This window comes from Emys orbicularis, chromosome 3, assembly GCF_028017835.1.
Source record: "Emys orbicularis isolate rEmyOrb1 chromosome 3, rEmyOrb1.hap1, whole genome shotgun sequence".
Lineage (NCBI taxonomy): Eukaryota > Metazoa > Chordata > Testudines > Emydidae > Emys > Emys orbicularis.
In genome coordinates this window covers 209,854,492-209,877,328 of record NC_088685.1, presented here as the reverse complement: position 1 = coordinate 209,877,328, position 22,837 = coordinate 209,854,492, and the positions used below count along the sequence as shown (strand labels likewise).

The window sequence follows — 22,837 nt, the reverse complement described above, 5'->3', positions numbered from 1 at the left end:
ATGATTATTCTGATTGTAAAGATGTTTATCTTTTTGAAAGTTCCAATGAGCTCTTCGGTGTGATTGCTTTTATTTTTCAAAAGCAACATATCACTCTGGGTCTAATCCTTGTCCTATTAAAATCAGTGGGAGTTTTGATACTGATTTCGGTGGGAACAGTATTGGGATCTTGATCTAAGTGGCAGACTAGCTGTTCCTCTGACACTTAGACAATGCCAAACCCCAGGTTCTAATGTGAAAACAAAAGTTAAGTCACATAATGAAAGCATCGTTTTACATAATATGGGAAATATTCTCTGCTGCACACAATTACCCTTAGTTTAGTGTTCCCTCTCTCCAGAGAACCCTGATGCTACCCTAATCCCTGCAAGCAGGTTACCCTCTCTGCAGACTCCTGCCTTTACCTGTAGTCATTGTCTACTGCTTTTTTCTCTGCCTGCTCAAGCACCCAGCAGTAGTTGTCTGTGGCACTCCTGGCTTTCTTCTTTTCGTTCTTGGCTTTCCTCTTCCTATAGATGAGCAAGCCCAGGGCAAAAGCGATCAGCAGCAGGATAACCACCACGCTGCCCAGGATATAGTACAGGAGCAGTTTGGGGCCGTCGGTGGCCTGGTCAGCGTCGGGTTTCATCATGGGTTCCCCAGGCCCTGCCGCGCTGCTGACGGCAGCTGGCTGGAGGGTGCTGGGCTCTGCTCCGCCTGGCTGGGCTCGGATGGTTGGATCAGAGCGCGGGGCTGGGCTCTCGGTAGCAGGGTGGGTGCCCGGCGGGTGTCCACCCCCAGCCGCCGGCTCCTCTTCTCCTGGGGGGCGCAGGGACGGGGCCGCGCTGCCGGGGGTGGTGGGGCTGGAGCCCGAGAGGCAGGAGACGCCGTTGGGGGCCAGCGCCCAGCCCGGCGGGCAGAGGCACTGGTAGCTGCCGGGCTGGTTGACGCAGCGCTCCTGGCAGGGCTCCCCCAGGCACTCGTCCACGTCCCGGCAGTTGGCCCCGTCGCTGTCCCGCTGGTAGCCCGGCCGGCAGGCGCAGAGGAAGGAGCCCGGCGTGTTGGTGCAGAGCTGGGCGCAGGGCGCGCCCTGGGCGCACTCATCCACGTCCCGGCACCGGCGGCCGCCGGGCCCCGCGGGCTCGTAGCCCGGCGGGCAGGTGCAGGCGAAGCCCCCCGCCGTGTTGACGCAGCCGCCCTGGCAGGGCTCCCCCAAGCACTCGTCCACGTCCGCGCAGCTCACCCCGTCCCCGGCCAGCGCGTAGCCCGCGGGGCAGAGGCACTCGAAGCCCCCCGGCCGGCCCAGGCACTCGCCCTGCCCTTGGCACGGCTGGGCGCTGCAGTAGTCCACGGGCGAGCAGGACAGCAGGTCCCCGCCCAGCAGGTAGCCCGCGTTGCAGGCGCAGCGGAAAGAGCCGCCCGCCAGCTCCAGGCACTGGTGCTGGCAGCCCCCGTTGCTGTAGGCGCAGCCGTAGCGGGGCGAGGCGCACAGGGGGCCCGGGCTGCTCCACTCGAACCCGCCGCCCGCCTGCGCCCTGCACACCAGGAAGGGTCCCGGCGCCTGGCCTTGGCACGACACAGCGGCCTGGGAGCCGAAGGGCACGGCCGCCAGGGAGGCGCTGTCCAAGCCGAAGGGGGTGGTGTAGGTGACGCTGCCGGGCCCGGCCAGCGCCAGCTGGCGGCACATGCCCTGAAAGCTGAACTTGCAGAGGTAGCCCTGGGCCCTGGCGGGGGAGCCGTTGCAGGGCCCGTCGGCCCAGCCCAGCCCCGAGGAGCCCGGGGCGGTGGGGTTCCAGTGCAGGCTCACGCAGCGCCGGCCCGTGCAAGTCTCTCGGGGCTCCCGGAGCCAGCTGGCGTAGTCGGTCTCCTCCCCTCCCGAGGCCCAGCTGAAGCCCTTGAGGAGCTGGTGCTGCTGGTAACACTTGCCCTTCTCCCGATGGAGCCCGATCCAAAGCCTCACCTGCCCCTCTGGCCCGGCCTCCCTTCTGGGCAGCTTGGCTAGCAGATCCTGGACGTGCAAGGCCTCTTCCTGGCTCTTCATGGTCACCAGGTTGCCTCCGTTGCTCTTGCACTTCTCCTGGGCATCCGTCCAATTGTGCTTGCCCCAGTGGATGGTGTAGCAGGCGGTCCGGGCGCACAGGGCCTCTGCCTCCTCACTCGCCCACGAGGGCACCCCCCAAAGTAACACCTGGCCTAGGTAGAAAAGGGCAATTCCCATGCTTGCTTTGGTCTGGTCTGGCGGAGAGCGGCAGGATCGGTGCTGTTGCTGTCCCAGGCACCAGATGCACAGATGGGACCTGCAGGGGACACACATCAGATGTTAGAACAAAAGAGCTGAAACTGTTTGCCTTTCAGATCCCTTTGGCCCAAGGAGCTGCCCTGCATGCATCCTGTGCTGTTGCGACTCTTATTTATCACCGGAGACTAGAGTTTCCTGTATTTTAGTTACTGGTGGCTTCATCCTCGTGGTTTGTGGATAACAATCAAGATATTCAGCTGCTTTTCTTCACCTTCCTTTAAGCGAAGTGGTTTAATGCAAGTTTAAAAAAAGATTTACCATTAAAGGGCTTTCTTTATTTTGGCCCAGTGCTCCCCTCCCCTTGTATGAGAAACTTGCTGGAATGCTGCTTTCTTGTTTTATTTTTAAAGGACTTAAACTACTTACTCATCAGTGACTTTTTGTAACTCCCCCAATAGGGAGTTCTAGTTTTCCAGTATCTATTGGAGAGAAGAAAAAAAGGCATGGAATCTCTGATTATGATCCTAAGCATAGTTAACATTTCATCTTCGAGAAGAAATGGAATACTTGGTGCATATATGTCATCCACACAATTAATTTCAAGCACTTTTTTCCCCTTCATTCTTGCACTTTAAATAGATGGAAAAGTCCTTAAATAGGGATTGGGTCGTGAGAATGTCTGAGCTCCATGCACTAAGCCAAGTTGTTTAAGGACACCAATCCAACTCAGTCTACAGTGGGGAGTTTTCTAAATGCAGCCCACTTAGTCAGTAATCTGTTGTCCAGAACCAGTCACTTCAAACAGAAGAAAAGCACTGAACTGCAGCTGCTTACACCGGGGACTTTCGAGCAGCAGCCCAATGATATTCCAAGTTAATGGTTTTGGAGAATTTACAGAAGATCAGTGATCAGTTGTATCATTAATTCAGTTGCAGCTTGATCCAAATCCAGTGAAATCAATAGGAACCTTAAAGAAAGGGCAAAGTAGTTACTGTGATAAGTTTTACTGGATGAACAAATGCATTAAAAATGCACAAGCCTTCAGGCCCCAAAAGCCCCTTTTTCTGGGGCTAGCACTTTTACACAAAGCACAATTGATACTGAGTTGATTGACCTCTTTGTAATAAAGTAGAAATACTTCATTTGAGAATCAGAAAGTGTTTTATTGATAATTAAAACTCACATTTACTGAGGTGTAATTATTTACAACTATTATTTTGCAGATGGGGATTTGCATGAGATGCAGAGAGGTTAAAGGTCAGATTTTCTTTATACCATGAGGTCCTAGATCCATGCACATTTTCTGCCTGTGCATTCATGTGCTTGCTTTTGAGTGCACACTTACTGCAATTGTGTGCATAAACTGAATAGATGAAATGAAGGCATCTAAATATATATTTATGTGTCCAAATGCCTGATGCGGATGTCCAGTTAGGCCTGTGCGTGCAAACATAGGTGCACTAATGAATATGCAAGTATGCCCATGGATCTGGGAATTCACTTTGGGGTATATGTCCCGGTCTTCAGGTGCAAGTTGCACTTCAGTGCAAACCCACTGTGCACAGTTTGTGGAGCCCATACAGAATCCAGGATAGTGCCAAGATTATGGACCGTGAAGGCAAATGGAATGGACTCAAGGAAGGGAGAGAGATAAAAGACAGGATGCTTCTTTTCTTCCCACTTCTTGCCTTTGAGACATTTAGCTGAAAACAGTTAACTTGGTCAAGGTAGGCAGAGTCATTTCAGTTGTCACAAGACAATGTACTGTACAGACGGTTCATTTGTACAGTCATCCGAGTAACTGTGGCAATGTTAAAGGATGAAAATCGGTAACCAAGCGAGAGAATAGAGAACAGATGCTAGAGAATGAGCCCAGGTGGGACATCTTGGCACAAGGGTCAACCATTGCCAGAGATACAGAAAGAGCAGTTTGATAGGCAGGGCCGTCCCTAGGGGAGTGCGGGGCCCAGGACAAATCAGCCTTCCCACTAGTCTCCTCACCATCCGTCCAGCGCGCCCTCCCCATCTGCCCGACCGCTGCTCTCCTTGCCGTCCACCCACCTGCCTGCCTCCTCACCCCCCTCCTGCCTGCCTACCTGATGCTCGCTGCCCCATTCGCCTCTTCAGCCCGCTTGCCCTCCCACCTCACCTCCTCACCTGAATATCGGGACAAATGGCATCCCGGTCGTACATCAGTCGGGACGCGGGACAAAGGACCAAATATCGGGACAGTGCCGATTTTATCGAGGTGCGGGGCCCCCCAAAGCGTGGAGCCCGGGGTGGTCTCCCCAATTCGACCTACCCAAGGGACAGCTCGGTTGAGAGACAAAAATGGAACGAATAACAGCAAGCCAGAGATGTCTTCACATCTACAGAGTTGGTCCAAGAGGACAGAACTGTGACTGCAGTGTAGAAGCCTGTGTGGTCAAGGAGACAAAGGCTAGGTCTACACTACGGGGGGGGTATGTGGGGGGGTGTTGACCTAAGATATGCAACTTCAGCTACGTGAATAGCGTAGCTGAAGTTGCGTATTTTAGGTCGACTTACCTGGCTGTGAGGACGGCGGCGAGTCGACTGCTGCCGCGCCGCCGTCGACTCCGCTTCTGCCTCTTGCCGCGGTGGATTTCTGGAGTCGACGGCAGAGCCATCGGGGATCGATTTTATCGCGTCTTCACTAGACGCGATAAGTCGATCCCCAATAGATCGATTGCTACCCGCCGATCCGGCAGGTAGTGAAGACGTGCCCTGAGAAAGCAGAGGGAGCCATCATCAGTAGGGAAAAGTTTATTAACTCTCTGCAGAAGAATGATTGCTATGGCCAGACCAATACTCAAAGAGAAATTAGCCCAGCGTATTATTGTGGGAAAGGTGGTTGGAGTGATGAAGGAGGGAGTTACTTTTGCAAAAACTTTGAGAAAGGGGAAATAGGGATGGGCCAATAGTTAGCTTCAGGGTCATGGGAGAGCTTTTTTAAAGCGAGGGGACTAAATTCTGAGCTGGGGTGTAAAGAAGCAGGCCCAACTCTATTGATTTAAATCAGAAGTCAATGGAATTGTACCTGCTCACACTGTGTTTGAATTTGGCTCAGGAACAGTGGTAGGTTGTGGAGCATTGGGGGAAGAACCAGAGAAAAAGGAGTGTTGTATTGATCAGAGGGTGTTTGGGGCCCAACAAGAATAAGACGTTGCTGAAACCCGTTGTGACGTTGTGCAGTCTATATGGTTTTATAAAAACATGATAATAAGTGACTATAATGTAACTGGGATATGCTTCGTGCAAAAGGTCTCTTGTAAGGTATCATTACAAAGCTCATAATCTACTGAGTGTGATCATCCTATTTGTAGAAATGTACCACTCTTGTATCTAAAACTAGAAATATAAAATATAACTCTGAGGGCCTATTGTAATTATGTAAAGTGTGGGCTATTAATGATGGTTTGGAATCTTGATGACTCCCATTAACCAGGACCATTGTCTGCAGATGGCTGTGTTTACCTGTTAGTCTTCTTGTATATGTGTGTGCTGGCAAGTGGGCAATGAAGTCTTGCAGTGACATGTGATCAGGGCCGGCTCCAGGCACCAGGCAACCAAGCACATGCTTGGGGCGGCACCTGGTAAGGGGCGGCCAATCTTGGGGTAGCAGGGGACAGCGCGGCGCGGCATTCCGGGGGGGGGGGGCTCCGGCGGCGCGGTGCTCGGCGGGGGGGCGGCGCGGGGCGCGGCGCTCGGGGGGGGGGTCCGGCGGCGCGGCGCTCGGTGGGGGGGCGGGGCGCGGCGCTCGGGGGGGGTTTCCGGCGGCACGGTGCTCGGTGGGGGGGCGGCGCGGGGCGCGGCGCTCGGGGGGGGTTCCGGCGGAGCGGCGCTCGGTGGGGGGGGCTCGGGGGGCGGCGCTTTTTTTGCTGCTTGGGGCAGCAAAATAGTTAGAGCCGGCCCTGCATGTGATCATGTCACCTGAACTGGAATCCATCTTTAACCTGGTGCTTTTCCAGTGAGGGGGGGTGGAAACCCAGAGGGACAAAGGGTTCCTGCCTTATGCAAAAGATGTATAAAGGGGTAGAAGAGAACAAAGGGAGGGAGGAGCCATCATGAAGAATCCCCTAGCTATCACCTAAGCTGGAACAAGAGCTGTACCAGGGGAAAGAATTGTGCCCAGGCCTGGAAGGTGTCCAGCCTGAGAAAAAACTTACTGAAGCATCTCTGAGGGTGAGATTATCTGTATTCAGTTTGATTAGACATAGATTTGCGCATTTTATTTTATTTTGCTTGGTGACTTACTTTGTTCTGTCTGTTACTACTTGGAACCACTTAAATCCTACTTTCTGTATTTAATAAAATCACTTTCTACTTAGTAGTTAACTCAGAGTATGTATTAATACCTGGGGGAGCAAACAACTGTGCATATCTCTCTATCAGTGTTATAGAGGGCGAACAATTTATGAGTTTACTCTGCATAAGCTTTATACAGGGTAAAACGGATTTATTTGGGTTTAGACCCCATTGGGAGTTGAGCATCTGAGTGCTAGAGACGAGCACACTTCTGTGAGCTGTTTTCAGGTAAACTTGCAGCTTTGGGGCAAGTGATTCAGACCCTGGGTCTGTGTTGGAGCAGACGGGAGTGTCTGGCTCAGCAAGACAGGGTGCTGGAGTCCTGAGCTGGCAGGGAAAACAGAATCAGGGGTAGTCTTTGCACATCGGGTGGCAGCTCCCAAGGGGGTTTCTGTGATCCAACCCGTCACACCCGTGGACAGTGTTACAACATTAAACAGTGCAGTATGGTCTGAGGTTTTGTTTCATATTATCGCTGGTGACTCCCATTGGGAAAACTACCATAAAATGTTTTAAACTTTTAATTAAAGACACAAGAAAAAGCAGTTACGGCCTTTAAAATGTAAAGTAGTAAGTCAGGCTTTCATTTTCACAATATCCCATATTCCCTTTCCCTTTAGCTGTAGAGAGCCTTTTGTAGAGAGAAACCTCTCCATGACTGTCTTTAGATGGTGTTAAAGATGATATTAATTGTCTTTTTGGGGAGGAGAAAAGAGAAAAGGTTAGTTCAGTCGGTCTGGATCTCTTGTTATTGGAGTCCAGTCCTGTTTTCTTTAAGACAAAACAAGACAAACACGCACAAAAGGGGAGAAAAAAGAGATCAGTAAACATAGAAAATGCAACTTCTGTCTCTGGTGCTGACTCTCATGTGTGATCTTGCTGCTGACGAAACACAAGCCCAGCACAGGGTCTTATCCACTCCAAGCCCTGGCAAACTTTTATCTGCATCATGCTTAAGGCATTGCTTTCACCTGCGTTTCTTGATCAGAGGCTCAGAGCAGTGTTGCAAGAGGTGTAGACGTCTTGTTGGCTAAGCCAGAGACAGGCCAAGGCAAACAGAGAGGGAGGGAGGAAAGAGGAGAAATACAGTAGGAAGGAAAATGACAGATGTGTAGTGAGTGACTGCAGGAACTCCACTCTAACATTCCTGGTGTTCAGGAGTTAGCTGAAGGTGGAGATGTCATGGCCTGGTCTGGTCAGGAGATCTTTTAGGGTCAGGACGATGAAGGCCCAAGAGTGTCAGGTTGGTTGCTAGGGTCCCATGATGGTAAAGCTCGCTTCTTCCAGTCTACCTATCCTGCTGCTCCCATCTAGTGTCCCCCAAGTAAATAATGTTCAAGAAGGGGTGGCAACCTCATCCCATTAATATTAACTAATTAAAACACATTGCCACCCATTTTTAGAATTTTTCAGCTTGTTGTCATGTCAACCAGGAGCATTGAAGATCTTTCCTCTTCAATTAACCTAAACAATCCAGTTTGTCCCAGTCGATCGGTCTCCAGCTTTTGCTGACTTTTACAAACAATTTTACATAACAGACTGAGTTGGATTTTTGTTTCCTTGGATACCTTAGAGTACAGGCCTCTGCACATCAGAAGTTATTGACAGTGGTGATGAGGGAGGGAGCAAGGGTTGGACGACAGGGCAAACTGACAGGCGAGAGAAATGGATCAAGAGAGGAGGAAGTTTAATATAAGCCCCTCATCGCCCTCTGAAGGACTACAATCTCTCCAGACCGCCTCTGTAACTATGTGGAAGTGAAGGATTTGGGCGGAAAGCTCACCAAGTTTTGCTGGTGCCTCTTGGTGTAGACATGACAATGATAGATTTGGCTCACTCCCGTGGGCCTAGTTGGGGGGGGAGGGACGGGGGTCGGGGGGTTGCCCTGTCAAACTGCAAGCCTCGATCAGGCATGGAATTTCTCCCCCCATGCGTGTCCCTGTTGACCTGATTGGAGCTGCCCCCAAAATATAGAAGTCAAACTACTCTCCCCACTAACTTTACCTCCAATGTTGAACCTGTAAACAACTGTGGCTCCTAACAAAATAGAAGTATTTTGATCAGTCCCACAATGCATTATTAATTTATCTTTACTTCTGGGTTATTTTATATGGCAATGACCAAACACATAACATACTCTTAAATTTGCAACTCAGAAAGATTTTTAAAAGGCACATTAAGACAGTCACACTTGGTGTTGAGCTCATGTTGGTATTTTTCCTTTTGGTATATTAAGTACATTAATCCGATAGTGTTTATTTCCAGCCAAAATCCCCGTTAAATAGAATTCTGTTTAAGGATTGCTGTATCTGGCCCTGTTGATTCACTACATACTTTAAAAGTTTAGCAAGTAGCGTCACTGGCATTTTCTAACTTTCAGCATTTTTTAAATAAATATTGAAAATTGAACACTACCACTAGAGCTATTTATGAACGTCTGAAAGTAGATAAGTAACAGTAGATTGTATTTTTAAAAAAGAACTCCATCTATCAAGTTTATTTATCTTTACCCAAATTGTTCAGAGAATAATTTATAGCAACCCCTAAAGATACAAGCATACTTCTATTGCCTATATCAAATAACCCATTTAATTTAATTTAATTTCCCCCTCTATAGACATGATCTCACTTGAAAATAAAAAGATCCAAATAATTATCCTGCCAATAAATAGCGATAAAAGTGCCCACAATAAATTACATGTTTTTGTTATTTTTAATAAGCAATTTAACACTTGTATATATGAACTGATGTTTCAGATCACAATCAACCGCAAATTGCCCTAGGAAGACTGGATCTCCTGCCAAGTAGGGCTCAATATATATAAAAACATATCATATTATCAAAAGGATTAATTATAAAACTGTTACCAAAGCCAGAAGAAGGAAATGTAAAAGATCTGTTTGAAGTCAACAACAATTCCCAAAGAAAGAATCAGGGTTGGAACAATGGACAATAGCATGCAAAAGGCATAAAGTAACACCTGCATAAATAATAGCAGAAAGATCATGCTCTAAAAGAACAGAAGGAACTCATGCCTTCTCTGGGGATATCTGAAACTACACAATCTCCAGATACAGTAAAGTGGCCAGACAGTGAGTGTAAATGGACATTGCTCTGTTCAATGGAGCTAAACTGATTTATGCCAGTTGAGGATCTGGCCCTGCAGTGTTGAGATGCTCACTGCAAACTTCAGTTATCACGTTGTAAAAATGTAAGGTCTGCACAATGCTATTATTTGCAGTAGTTTATGTGTTGTGTATATAAGTCAAGGGAGATGAGAGACTAGGCAATTTTTCAAATATCAGAGGGGTAGCCGTGTTAGTCTGAATCTGTAAAAAGCAACAGAGGGTCCTGTGGCACCTTTAAGACTAAGAGAAGTATTGGAGCATAAGCTTTCGTGGGTAAGAACCTCACTTCTTCTTCCACTTCTTCCACTATCTCTTGCATCTGAAGAAGTGAGGTTCTTACCCACGAAAGCTTATGCTCCAATACTTCTCTTAGTCTTAAAGGTGCCACAGGACCCTCTGTTGCTTTAGGCAATTTTTGTCAATCGATGATGTCAGTGAAGAGTCAGTTGTCTCTACCATACAGTCCTATGTATGTGATAGCGTCCATATGCAGTATGTGCATACTATTGTAATTGTATGTACTCCAATTATTTCTTTGCCCCTGATTGCTTGCTTATCTGGTGCTGGCACTGTCTGAGGCACGATACTGGACTAGATGGACTTCAGGTCTGATCCAGAATGGCAATTCCTATGGTCCTATCTCTTATTTCTGTGTTTATACTTCATATGACTTTTGAGAAGTTTCCCCCTATGTTTTATATTTTGCATGCATTACTAGCCAATGCACTGACGGCCCAGTTCCAGGCTGTGCGTGAATCTGTGCTGCTTTACGATAGTGCCATCAAACAAGTTCTTGCTTCTTCTCCCATGTCACGCCATACCATGTCATTCTATTTCTTTATCATTATTACTTTTTAATATTTTTATCACAGTTGCAGCAAGCGGCCCCAGTAAAGATCAAGGCCCCACTGCACTTGATGTATACACACATAATGAAAAGAATAACTCTGCACCAAAGAGCTTACAATTTTCGTGATCTTATACCAGGCCCATCACTGTGGTGTTTGATTATCTGCAACTGAAATCAATGGGAGTTTTGCTATTGACTTCAGCGGGATCAGAATCTGACCCAAAGCCAAAGGCAACTTGCATTTGTAGGGCTTTTAAAATTGTACACCCATGCGCTCGTTTGTAAATCAGACTATAATGGAGCCTCGCTAATTTGCACTAATGACTGGTACTAATCCGTGGCAGATTACTGAGTTTTGTGAAGTACTGAGTAAGTGAACAAACCTGAATTAAAAAAAAAAAAAATCCAGGGTTCTGCCTCACCAACTGAACTTTTTCATCTGTTTTGACAAGTGTAGTTTAGTTTTAATGATTTACAATCCACCTCATTGCATACTAATTAGTGGACTGTAAAATATCTTTTTTAAAGTAGTAAAGTCTTAGTAATATGCGATCTCACTACAATACTCTTCCACTGCACCTTCTGAGGGGTGGAGTTTAACCATCAGTTTCTGAGGAGTATTACTGGATTTACAGATTAGCTAAATGAGAATCAGCAAGTTTCTATGACAAAATCAAAGAAAAGTGTTCAGCAAAAATGTTTCCCCCCCAGATATGGCGTTTCTTTATTTTGTTTGTACATGGAACAATATGCCATTGTTACAGTGATAGCAGATTAAACTTTTTTTGGATAATTGGCACATGGGTGAAAAATATCTTTAAAGTTCTCATATAACAGATGGGCTCCAAAGGCAGTATTCTCTAATATTTATCTGTCTATCCATTTAACCCTTTATCTGTCTAGCTATACATTTATACTGTGCTCATCACTGTGGAATCTTAGCATCTTGAATGAAAAGAAATGAAGTGGTTCTTTTCGGCAGAGTTAGGTTTTGCACTTTGTCCTGTAGATGGTCACCTATCTGTGGGCCACACATTGAAAAATCCTTCTCCAACTCTCAAAAGCTGAATTCTTGTGAAGGTACATGTGCATTCAGGGAATGTTGTGTCACATTGCTCCCGAAGAGCTCAGCGGTTGTAGAAGGTCCTAGTTGTGGAACGAGGTCCATCGGGGAGCTCAATAGCTTGACATCAGCAGTAGCAGGTCTCAGCACTTCTCCGGAGTGTTCAGCAGCTTGCAGGATAGAGCTCTGTAAGAACAGAGGGAAGCTTGATGACATGAAGGAGCTATGGATTTATCACAAACAAAAGGACATCTTTCTTTACACAGCACCTAGTCAAACTGTATTATTCATTGCCCTAGGAAATCACTGAGACATAGCATGGCTTCGTTTTTTGTAAAATGGAGGTCTAGATGACTTTAGGATAATCCATAACTCTTGTCACTCAACAAGGTCAGGGAAAGAATGAGCATTCAAACCTCATGATTTAGGGGGTCAGAAAGGAACTACTTCCCACTCATTGATGGGAAAAGGATGACCACCATAGCCATTGGCATTAAGTGACACCACTGCTGATCATCTCACCAGACAGATCAATAGCTGAATGGAATGAGCATAGGGGCTGAATTAGCCTCACTCCAAAAAGGAGTCCCTGTAAACCACAACTGATGCACGATGGACATGTGTTGTGTGGACGCCTGCGATCCCACGGCTTGTGTTATGCCCGTGCTTTGGATAAACTAAGGACTTCATTCTCTGGGGTGGTCCATCCAGCACCTTTAAGCAGCACGGAACTCATTCAGGACATGATCCTGCAAGGTGCTGAGCCTCTCTGGAGGTACCAGGTATCCCTAACGCCAGTTAAATCAATGGGACCTGAAGAGGCTCAGGAAATCCAGGAGTTTCTCAGGATCAGACCCCGCAAATAAACTCTTCTTCCCACTTGTACTACTAATAAATACATTTGCATTTATGCGCTCCACTCCTTCAGCAAAGCTAATATTTCTGGCACAAACATCTGGGTGGGGAGTCAGGAGTTGCAATTATACTCCCTTGCTTAGCCCCACAAGCTGGGTCTCAGCTTTACTTTTTTAACAGCACAAACTGATGCTCGTCTGTAAAACCTCCCTTGAGACAAATAACAGAAGTCACAAACAACATCTTTAGCCAAGCGGCTGGAGGCCCTGGGAATGATTCAGAATGCCTGGAAGGAAGTGAAAAAGCAAACAGCACTGAAGACAAAAAAAGGACTACACTAGCATAACACAGATTTCTGACTGCATCAGGAAACTCAGTGCAGACTCACACACACACCTGCCAGTGCTTGCTAATGGAAAGCAGAGCCACATGCCTGGGGTAATAATGAATGAGATTGCACCCCCTAAGGGGATCCATTTGTAAGATTTTTCATTTTTTTCTCCCTGCCCCCAAATTCATCATCTCCTATAGGCAGATGAAGTAAGAGGGTGATCCACCGCATTAGGTATCACACCCCAAGAATGGATTTTGGGTCAGGAAAATGCTGTTTTATAGAGCTTGTGCAATTCACATTTATAACAAAGCATAATTCTGTAAGTGTTGATTGGTGCCACATTTTATTTGCGAACACGTCTTCTACTTTGTATAAAATTGTCATCCTACTGAGTTATTACGTTGCTTTTAAATTTTAAATATTATTTACTTAGGGGTAGATCCTATGCTCTTATTCATATTGAGAAGTACCATGCTCCACAAGCAGTCCCCCTGACTTCAGTGGGACTTCATGCAGAATAAGGTAGTACTCACTGTAAGGAAAGGTAGCAGAATCTGGCCCATAAGGGACTGCATGGAACTATTTCATACTCTTTCATTTTAAAATTTTAAAGTTCCTTATTAGATTTTTAAAGTAAACATAAGAACCAAGACAAGGCTTGGGATATTTGGCATTGTAGTAGTGGGAAAGGTATATTTTTATCTTGTTTTCTTTGGTAGGAAAACGAGGAATGTTCATGACATGGTAACCCCGGTTATGTTCTCCACTGGGATGTTAGGCGTACTACTGCAAGCAAACTCACAAGTCGCTATCACAAAGGACAGCGGGGCTGAGGAAGGGCAGTGAACCAACAAAGACACAAGAAGGCCAACTTCCTACAAACCAAATTGGACCCTACTGTGGGTGACTTCGGAGAGAGCAGGGGGCCAAGTGAGGTTGAACTCTCTATCGGCAAGTGCCTTTTCCTAACAACACCAGTAAATCAGACAGCTACTGTGAGAGCTGATTGCCATGTCATGTAGAAAGCAATCCACCTACCTGAGCTGGTGGACCAGAGGTAGTCTAAGGTCCCTGGTCAACTGGGCCTAAATATCAGAAGATCCAATATCTGAGGAATGGTGTTCCTTCACCTGGCTCTGTAAACCAGCAGAGAGCCTGGTGATTATGATGCTCTTGCAAGGCAGAGATTAAAAAAATCTCTTCTGTATCAGTAGCCCCATGAAAAAAAACCCAGATATGACAAATGCTTCCCTTTACTGCTGATCTTTCCATAGCTTATTGCAGCCGCACAATGGAGAAGCAACAAATCATAGATGTTATCACCAAAGGATTGAATTGACATTGTTCTTTCGGTTCCAGGGGTTGGTTCCTCCCTTTCCTCTGTGCTTCATATAATCTCAAATTGAGGCTGAGCATTTCGACCTGAGAGAACTATTCTAGATAAAGAGGATTGGGAGGGTAGGTGGAATCTTACACGTATCTAACCATGAGAAGGGTCAAAGAGAATTGAAGTGGATGATTCCTTAACATGAGGGCCATTCCAAGGCTCAGTGATGTGAATGGGCATTTTTGCACCGACTACAATGGATTCTGAATGAGGATGATGAGGTTTAAGCAAAGGTACCAGCAGTGAAGACAAGGGGTGTTGGTGTCTGACCATTGCCATGCTGCCCTATACATTTAGCCAGCATCTTTCCCTGCCTGCCCTGGATTACTGGATTCTGTGTTGCTTTCCATTGAAGTCAATGGTGCTTTTTTGATTTACACCCGCTCAGGATGTGGCTGAAGAGTTAGAGTAGGATAATAGAACTACTGCACCAAGGCACTGCAAATTCCCACCCTCTCAGATGCGAAAGAAATTAAAGGCACATTTGAGATGTCTAAGAAATGGGACATTTGGGGGGCAAAGTGAAGGAACTGATGTTTTACTCAAAGAGGAGGAAAATCTTGGCAATTGAGCTACCAGGGCAAAGGGTGAAAATTGGGTTGAGGTCTATTAGGAATAGTGAATTCAGAAATGCTAACAAAATCCATAATGGAATGTTGAGCCTCCTATAGAGACTTGTATACTGTATTGGACATCTTGCTGGGACTTTTCTTAAGGATATAGTGGAAACTGATTTTTTCCCCCTCCTCATACTGGTTATCACGGTCCAGTGATCATATGATCAGATTCTTTCCTTAATTTCCCTGTGTAAGGACAGAAAATGATATTTAGAGTGAGACTCGTATCAAAGGGTCCAATTCTGCAAGATGATCCCCACAGGCAGCCACCTGTGTAATAATATTATTGATCTATTTGTATTGTGATAGCACCTTGGAGCCCTAGTCATGGCAGAGGATTCCATTGTGCTAGGTGCTGTACAAACACAGAACAAAATGATGGTCCCTGTCCCAAAGAGCCTACAGCAGTCTATTTGTATGCAACGGTCTGCCCACAGAGATTATCGTGAAAGATTGGGGCATGTGAAAGCCACAGCCTTTTTATATTTATAGTAGCTTTTTGGATTGAGTGGAGGATATCTACTGCTGTGAAGAAGAATCATTTGAATGATGACTGTTCTAAGCTTCCTTTTGGGTTGGATTCAGTGGTTGTTTTGTTTGTTTTAAGGATCATTCTCATTTTCCAGAACTCTTTTAAAGGATACACTTTATACATTTAAGTTCTGCCTTCTGGAAAACTGTACAATATCAATCCGGCGTCCGGGTGATTTATGTACCATGTTAACTTTCAGCGAGAGACTTTTATTTATTTTGTTGCAGGAGATGCTAGGAAGGTCTTTAGAAGTTCAGCTTAAGAAAAATCAAAATCTCCCCTGATTGACTTGTTAGATGAGGAAGAGGATATCTGGACTCTGAATATTTATCTACCTGAAATCCCAACTAGAAATACTGTGAAGCTATGGGCTAGATCCTCAGTTTGTGTTAATTGGTGTTCGCTCCCTTGAAGTCAGTGTATATCTGCTCAGGATGTATCCCACCATTCTTATTTTGTGCAGTTGAAATGGGCATTGTAGAAGGAGGATTCTTCAGTTATTAAATATTAGGATTCCATTAGTCTGTAGTCGTGAAGTGCTGATGCTGTGCTTGGCAATGTATCAGACACAAGTAAAGACAGAGCTTTGCCTTGAGGAGCTTAGTCTAAAACAGGGGTTGGCAACCTTTCAGAAGTGCTGTGCCGAGTCTTCATTTATTCACTCTAATTTAAGGTTTCGAGTTCCCGTAATACATTTTAACGTTTTTAGAAGGTCTCTTTCTATAAGTCTATAATATAGAACTAAACTATTGTTGTATGTTAAGTAAATAAGGTTTTTAAAATGTTTAAGAAGATTCATTTAAAATTAAATTAAAATGCAGAGCTCCCCGGACCAGTGGCCAGGATCCGGACAGTGTGAGTGCCACTGAAAATCAGCTCGCGTGCCGCCTTCGGCACGCGTGCCATAGGTTGCCTACCCCTGGTCTAAAAGATGCATTTATTTCCTTTTCCAATGCAGAGCTAGATTTTTCCCTTATGTCTTTTTTTGCCATTATTACCAGGATCCAAGTAGTATGATTGTGTGTTTCTGGGTGCTGTTCTTTCCTGTCTCCCTTGGTTAAATAGGTTGTAGTTTTCAGGAGCAAACACAACAGTTTGTTTAGAGAAGGCTTCCCCTATATGACCAATATTATTGATCTTTTTTCCCTTTTCTTTCTAAGGAGCTGCTGAGCTAGGATTATTTTACTAGTGTTATAAAACACTGCACTCTGCTATATCAAGGAATGGGGGCTTGCATCAGCAAGTCTCTGTTGTTCTGCAGAATCCGGTAGCACTCACTGCAAGGAACCATTGGCCTACTGCATGGAGGTGCCTCATACTGAGATGGCCTCTGAGGAATTGCCTGACAAATGCTGGCCCATTAATATCAGAGCAGGCTTTAGATTAGGCCCTGAAATCAACAGAAAGGCTCCCATTGACTTCAGTGGTCATTGCATCTGGTCCGCAGTTTGACCCAATCACTCAGGCTAGGTCTACACTACCCGCCTGAATCGGCGGGTAGAAATCGATCTCTCGGGGATCGACTTATCGCGTCTCGTCAGGACGCGACAATCGATCCCCGAATCGACGCGCTTACTCCACCAGCGGAGGTGGGAGTAAGCGCCGTCGACTGGGAGCCGCGGCAGTCGATTTTGCCGCCGTCCTCACAACAGGGTAAGTCGGATCTGATACGTCGAATTCAGCTACGCTATTCGCGTAGCTGAATTTGCGTATCTTAAATCGACCCCCCCCCTGTAGTGAGGATGTAGCCTCAGCAAGAAACCCATGTCACCACTTGTGACTCTGATCCATACCCTTTCTGGCTGCTGTATTTGATCCTGGGACTCCTGGTAATGGAGATCACCGCTTCTTTCTTTGAAGAAGGAAATCTACAGCCCCCTCTATAGCAGGCAATCGTCCAACCAGTGCTTAAGAAACCACTGCTTGATGCAAATGACATGGCATATGATTGCCCACTTTGTCAATGGAGACCATACTGTGTCTGAAAAGCCTGGAGCTCAGAGCTGGCTAACTGAAACCCATGGCCAGTGATTGTTTCTGCCAGAGTGCCAAATGGAGAAAACCTGCTCTGCACTTTTGAAAACCAGGCCACTTAGTTAGATGCACAAAGCAGGATTTAGCAGCCTGTCTAGAGACTCCTACTTCTGAAAATCTTGGCCTAGAGGGTCATTTTTCAGTAAAATGTTGGTACCCATCCTGCTACTGAACTCAACAGGCTATTGCAAGGTGTTGTCTCCTATCATTCCCAATATTGCCAACCTTGTACGTGGGATTCCTTGCTTCTGACATTATAGAATGCTATTGACAAGGCACTGATTTGCTGACACTGTGATGTTCCTCTTCATGTTGGGTCCATCTTCATGGCCCTTTTGAGCTGCTCTGCACATTATGCTGGCTTCAGCAGCTACCCAGGAATTCTTCCAGTGCAGAGTGAATCCCCAGGGGGTGGAGGTCACAAGCTGTCATTCTGTCATCATTCATTTGTGACCTACAGTATGTGTCCCTTAGTTCTCTTAGGTGCTGTATTCTGTGCTGACTTAAATCCCATGCAATGCCATGATAGGCAACGGGATTGCACAGGGTGAATCAGTTTGGAATTTGCCCCCGAAAGCTGTTAAGTTTAATGTGTGTATCTTGATTTTAGTGAGGCTTTGCCGCAGTCCCACATGGCAGTGTCATAAACAAACTAGGGAAATGTGGTCGAGATGAAATTATGATAAGGTGGGTGCATAACTGGTTGAAAGACTGTACTCAAAGAGTAGTTATCAGTGGTTCATTGTCAAACTGGGACGTGAGGGGAGGGGGAAGGCGTATTGAGTGGAGTCCTGCAGGCGTCTGTTCTGGTTCCGATCCTAGTCATATTTTCATTAATGACTTGGATAATGGAGTGGAGCGTATGCTTATAAAATTTGCACATGACACCAAGTTGGGAGAGGTTGCAAGCACTCTGGAGAACAGGATTCGAATTCAAAACAATCTTGACAAACTGGAGAATTGGTCTGAAATCAACAAGATGAAATTCAATAAAAGAAAAGTGCAGAGTACTACACTTAGGAAGGAAAAATCAAATGCACAAATTGGAAATAGCTGGCTAGGGGATAGTACTGCTGAAAAGGATCTGGGGATTATAGAGGTTCACAGAGGGAATATGAGCCAACACTATGATGCAGTTGCAAAAAAAGGCAAATATCATTCTGGGGTGTATTAACAGGAGCGTCATATGTAAGGAACTGTCCCGCTCTACTCAGCACTGGTGAGGCCTCAGATGGAGTACTGTGACCGGTTCTGGGTGCCACACTTTAAGGAGGATGTGCACAAATTGGAGATAGCCCAGAGGAGAGCAACAAAAATGACAGAATGGTTAGAAAACCTGGCCTATGAGGAAAGGTTAAAAAAAACTGGACATGTTTACTGTTGAGAGAAAAAAAGACAGAGGGGGACCTGGTAACAGTCTCCAAATATGTTAAGAGCTGTTATAAAGAGGACTGTGATCAATTGTTCTCTGTGTCCACTGACGGTAGGATACGAAATAATCAGCTTAATCTGCAGCAAGGGAGATTTAGGTTAGATCTCAGGAAAAGCTTTCTAACGATAAGGATCATTAAGTACTGGAATAAGTTTTGTAAACCCCACCCTTGGAGGGTTTGTAAGAACAGGGTAGGCAAACACTCGTCAGGGATGGTCCAGGTAAACTTGGTCCTGCCTTAGCGTAGGGGTTGGACTTGATGACCTCTCGACGTCCCTTCCCACCCCTCCATTTCTATGATTCTATTTATCCTCCTTCCATTGGCAGTGTCAGTGAAAAGATCTGATTGTTTTGTCTCCCTGAGAATAAAAAAACATACAATATGGGGGAGGAGGGGAATTAAGACACGTATGGATAGGGCAAGAGATCAAGAAAAAAGAGTGAGATCCAGTCCCTTAAAGCCTACCCCTTTGGACTTTTCTTTTTATTGAAACCATTCATTTAATGGCTATTAATCACTTGGTTTTCAATGTAAAATGGGTGTATGACTTTCCTGGCTATTGGGTAAGTACACTGAGAAGTTCTTTTCCAGATGTCTGTTCTCCAGATAAATCTCTCTTCGTTTCAAACCCGACGCTGAGAGGAGTCTGCCTCTTCCCGCACTGTCCTTGCTTTACTGTGTCTGCGATTTGAGGCCCGACCCTGCTGGCCCACAGTAAAGCTGCCATGGAGTTCAGTTGAAGAAAGATGGGGCTGTTGTTTCCCATTGACGTCAGTGGGGTTTGGATCAGACCCTGGATGCACGTTAGTCCTCTTGTCTGTTGGAAGGGTGACTGGAAATCCATAGATAAAGCCAGACCCCAGCACACAGAGAACAGCTCAGCCATGTTGCACGAAGGAGGTTCTCCCCTGCACTGTATGACAGCAGCTTTAGGACTGATCAAATTTAAAATCATTCCAGGTTCTATTCAGCCCTTTGATCTAAATGAGGAAAATGTCACTTTGTGTCTGAATTTGTTTTTTCTTTAATCTGCTCCAAATTCTGTTACTTTCCAACTCTGCTGCGCATAGTAGTTGGCATGGGGATGGTTTCATTTCAATTACTTTTCCTTGCATGTTTCCAGGGAGCGGTTACTGTCTAATGGTCCTGTCTCTGTAACTGAAACCACGGGCGTGATGGTTGAGGGCAGGCAGTTTGCATAAAAGGCTACATCCCCAAAGGAATTATCCTGAGCTGTGGAGATGTGCCATGAAAACATCTGGTCCTCGTCCTTGCTGGAGTCAAGCGCCAGTTAGTTGGTTGCAACTTAACACTGTTCCCATAATTATTAGCATCCAACTATCCACTGTCACGGAAGACAATTATATTTCACTTGGCTACTCATGGTTCGTTAGTCATAAGATTTTGAAATGATTGGATACTTGTGACTGTATTTGGTTACCCACTTATAGCAGCTATTTATTTATTTATTAGTAGTACAGTTGCACCAAAAGGCCCCGACCTGGGTTTAGGCTCCATTGTTCTAGGTGCTGTACATACACCAGACCCTGTCTGGAAGGTATGTACCTTCTAAATAGACAAGGAAGGATTATTGTCCCATTGATAGGTGGGGAACGAGGCCCAGAGAGATTAAGTTCATTTCCTCTGGGGCACCTGGCATTGCCCACTGTCGGAAGACAGGATACTGGGCTAGATGGACCATTGGTCGGACCTCGTATGGTCATTCTTATGTTAAGTGAATTGCTCAAACTCACACAGGGGGTCTGCGGCAGAGCTGGGAGTTGAATGCAGATCTCCTGAGTGCCCATCCAGTGCCTTAGCCACAACACCGTCCTTAAAAACTGGGGTGGAAAATACCTTCCCTCAATTGAGTTGCACAAGAAGAATTTGACCGCCAAACTATGTACAATGCCTTTGCAATGGCTTTACTGCCGGAAAGCAGCAAACTAATCAGATGCAAAGGAAAATAATCAAATGCATTAAGGTGTTGGTTATGTACCACAAAACTAAAACCACACTGCCCCTGTGGCTACTCTGCGGCTATGACTAGCACTTTTGTCAGCCAGGGGTGTGAACCTCCCCTCCCCCGACCTACATAAGTTTCACCGACAAAAGTGCCAGTGTGGACAGCGCTATGTGGACAGGAGACAGTCTCCCGCCAACACAGCTACCGCTGCTCGTTGGGGGTGGTGTAATTATGCCGGTCGGATTGCTCTCTCCCGTCAGTATAGAGCCGCTACGCGGGAGACGTTACAGCGGTGGCTGCACCGGTACAACTGTGCGATCTGTAGTGTAGACACAGCCTGAGTCACCATGTGATTTTACTGCTGTTGCCTCAGTTCTTCAGCCCCTCGCTGTTGTTCAGTTACGCCCTTTGCAGCAGACGTGGGACTCTGATGCCTGCCTGGAGCTCTTTGCGGGACCAGGGCTTGACAGTGCAAGATCATTTGGGCAGGGACCCTGTCTTTTTATCTGTATGGAGCCAGCAGGCTAATAATCTCTGTGCTGTGCAGCTACTCTAGTGCTGGAAAAGGGATTAGCAAACTTCTTGTTCTCTTCCTTCCCCTCTTCCTACCCGGGGCAGCCAGGCAAAATTCAGGTGTGTGCTGTAGAAAACACTAAGGAGGGGAAACCGTTCCCACACCAGCCCAAAAAGCACAGTCCCAAGTGGGTCTGGTCTGACGAGGCAGCGTGGCCTGACCCTCAAGCTAACTAGTGCAGACTCTGCTACCTGGGGGCATCCACTGCTCATTTTCAAAAGAACACCAGCGAGAACCCTGCCGAATGGTAGGACGGCCCACCCTGAACCGTCTTGCCTGCTGCTGTTTGGTACGATGGTTCTTGTGACTAACACCTGGCCAGCCCCATTCTGCTCCCACCCTTTGCCCGTTTGGTCTCTTTCAGTAAGGGCCTGCCTTCTTTTACCTATATTTTCCCTAAGGCTCTGATCCAAAGCCCATGGATGCCAATGGAAAGACTCCCATTGTCTTTCCTTAAGGCCCCAATCTTGCAAACAGTTACACATAGGCGTAACTTTATGCATGTCCCCAGTCCGATGAGACAGTTAAAGCAAAGTGTCTGCAAGATAAGGGCCTAAGGGTGCATATCTGAAAGACTCCTCAGCAAAGCAACTGTGCCTCCTCTTTTAGGCCAGCTGGAATCTAAGCTTTCTCTTCTGTTTGGGAACCAGCGGAAACTTCCATTGTATCAGATATGAGTCAGGCTCAGATTTTGTCAGGGATATTTTTAGTAAAAATCACGGACACGTCATGGGCAATAAACAAAAATTCACGGAAGGCTGTGACCTGTCCATGATTTTTACTAAAAATATCCCTGACAAAATGGGGAGGGAGGAGGGTCCAGCACCCACAGCGGCTGGGGACTCTGGGGTCCCCTCACCGCCTGCTGTGGTTGGGTAGCAACGAGGTCCCCTCACCACCCACTGTAGCTAGCCAGCTGTGGGGGGCCCACTCACTTGTGGCAGCTGGGAGCTCCAGGGTCCCCCTGCTTCCCACGAGGGCTGGGAGCTCCGGGGTCCCCCTGCTGCCCAGCAGCTAGGAGCAGAAAATGTCACCGGGGTCTCTAGAAGTCATGGCTTCCGTGACCTCCATGACATAACTGTAGCCTTAGATATGAGGAAGGAAAGGGATATCTCTGAGCTTATAGCAGTAACGATGAAGACAGATTTATGCATGTGAATGCGCGCCGGGGCTGTATGCTGCCACAGCAGTCTTCTTACATGGAATGTTTTATGCATTCTGACAGCTCTGTCATAGTTCCACAGTCATCAAGAGCTGTTTAGAAAACATAAGATGTAATTCAATATCCCCGAGTCAGAAAAGGGAGGTTGGCCCATCAGACAAAAAATTGCAGCACCTAACTTAGGAGACTTTTGCCACTAAAGCTCCATTTCCTGTGCATAAGCAGATCGATATTCTTGATAACTGCTATTTGAATTCCCAGCACTGGAATGTGTACTATTACCTAGCAGGGTTTGGGGTTTTTTTTAGCATGCAGTGAAACTGCTGAACTCAACCTTTTCCGTTTTGATGGTGAGGA

At 46.5% G+C, this 22,837-nt stretch overlaps 1 protein-coding gene across 1 annotated transcript; it reads right to left on the bottom strand.

The window, feature by feature from the left end:
• Nucleotides 1-400: 400 nt before the first annotated feature.
• CD93 (CD93 molecule) lies at nt 401-2,293 on the bottom strand. Its single transcript, XM_065401977.1, has one exon. It carries the CDS (start codon nt 2,291-2,293, stop codon nt 401-403), a length of 1,893 nt encoding a protein of 630 aa, XP_065258049.1.
• Between the last annotated feature and the right edge of the window lie 20,544 nt (nt 2,294-22,837).

What these genes read in the sequence shown, in the direction of transcription:
- CD93 (XM_065401977.1), bottom strand. Translation starts at nt 2,293, where the DNA reads ATGTGTGTCCCCTGCAGGTCCCATCTGTGCATCTGGTGCCTGGGACAG.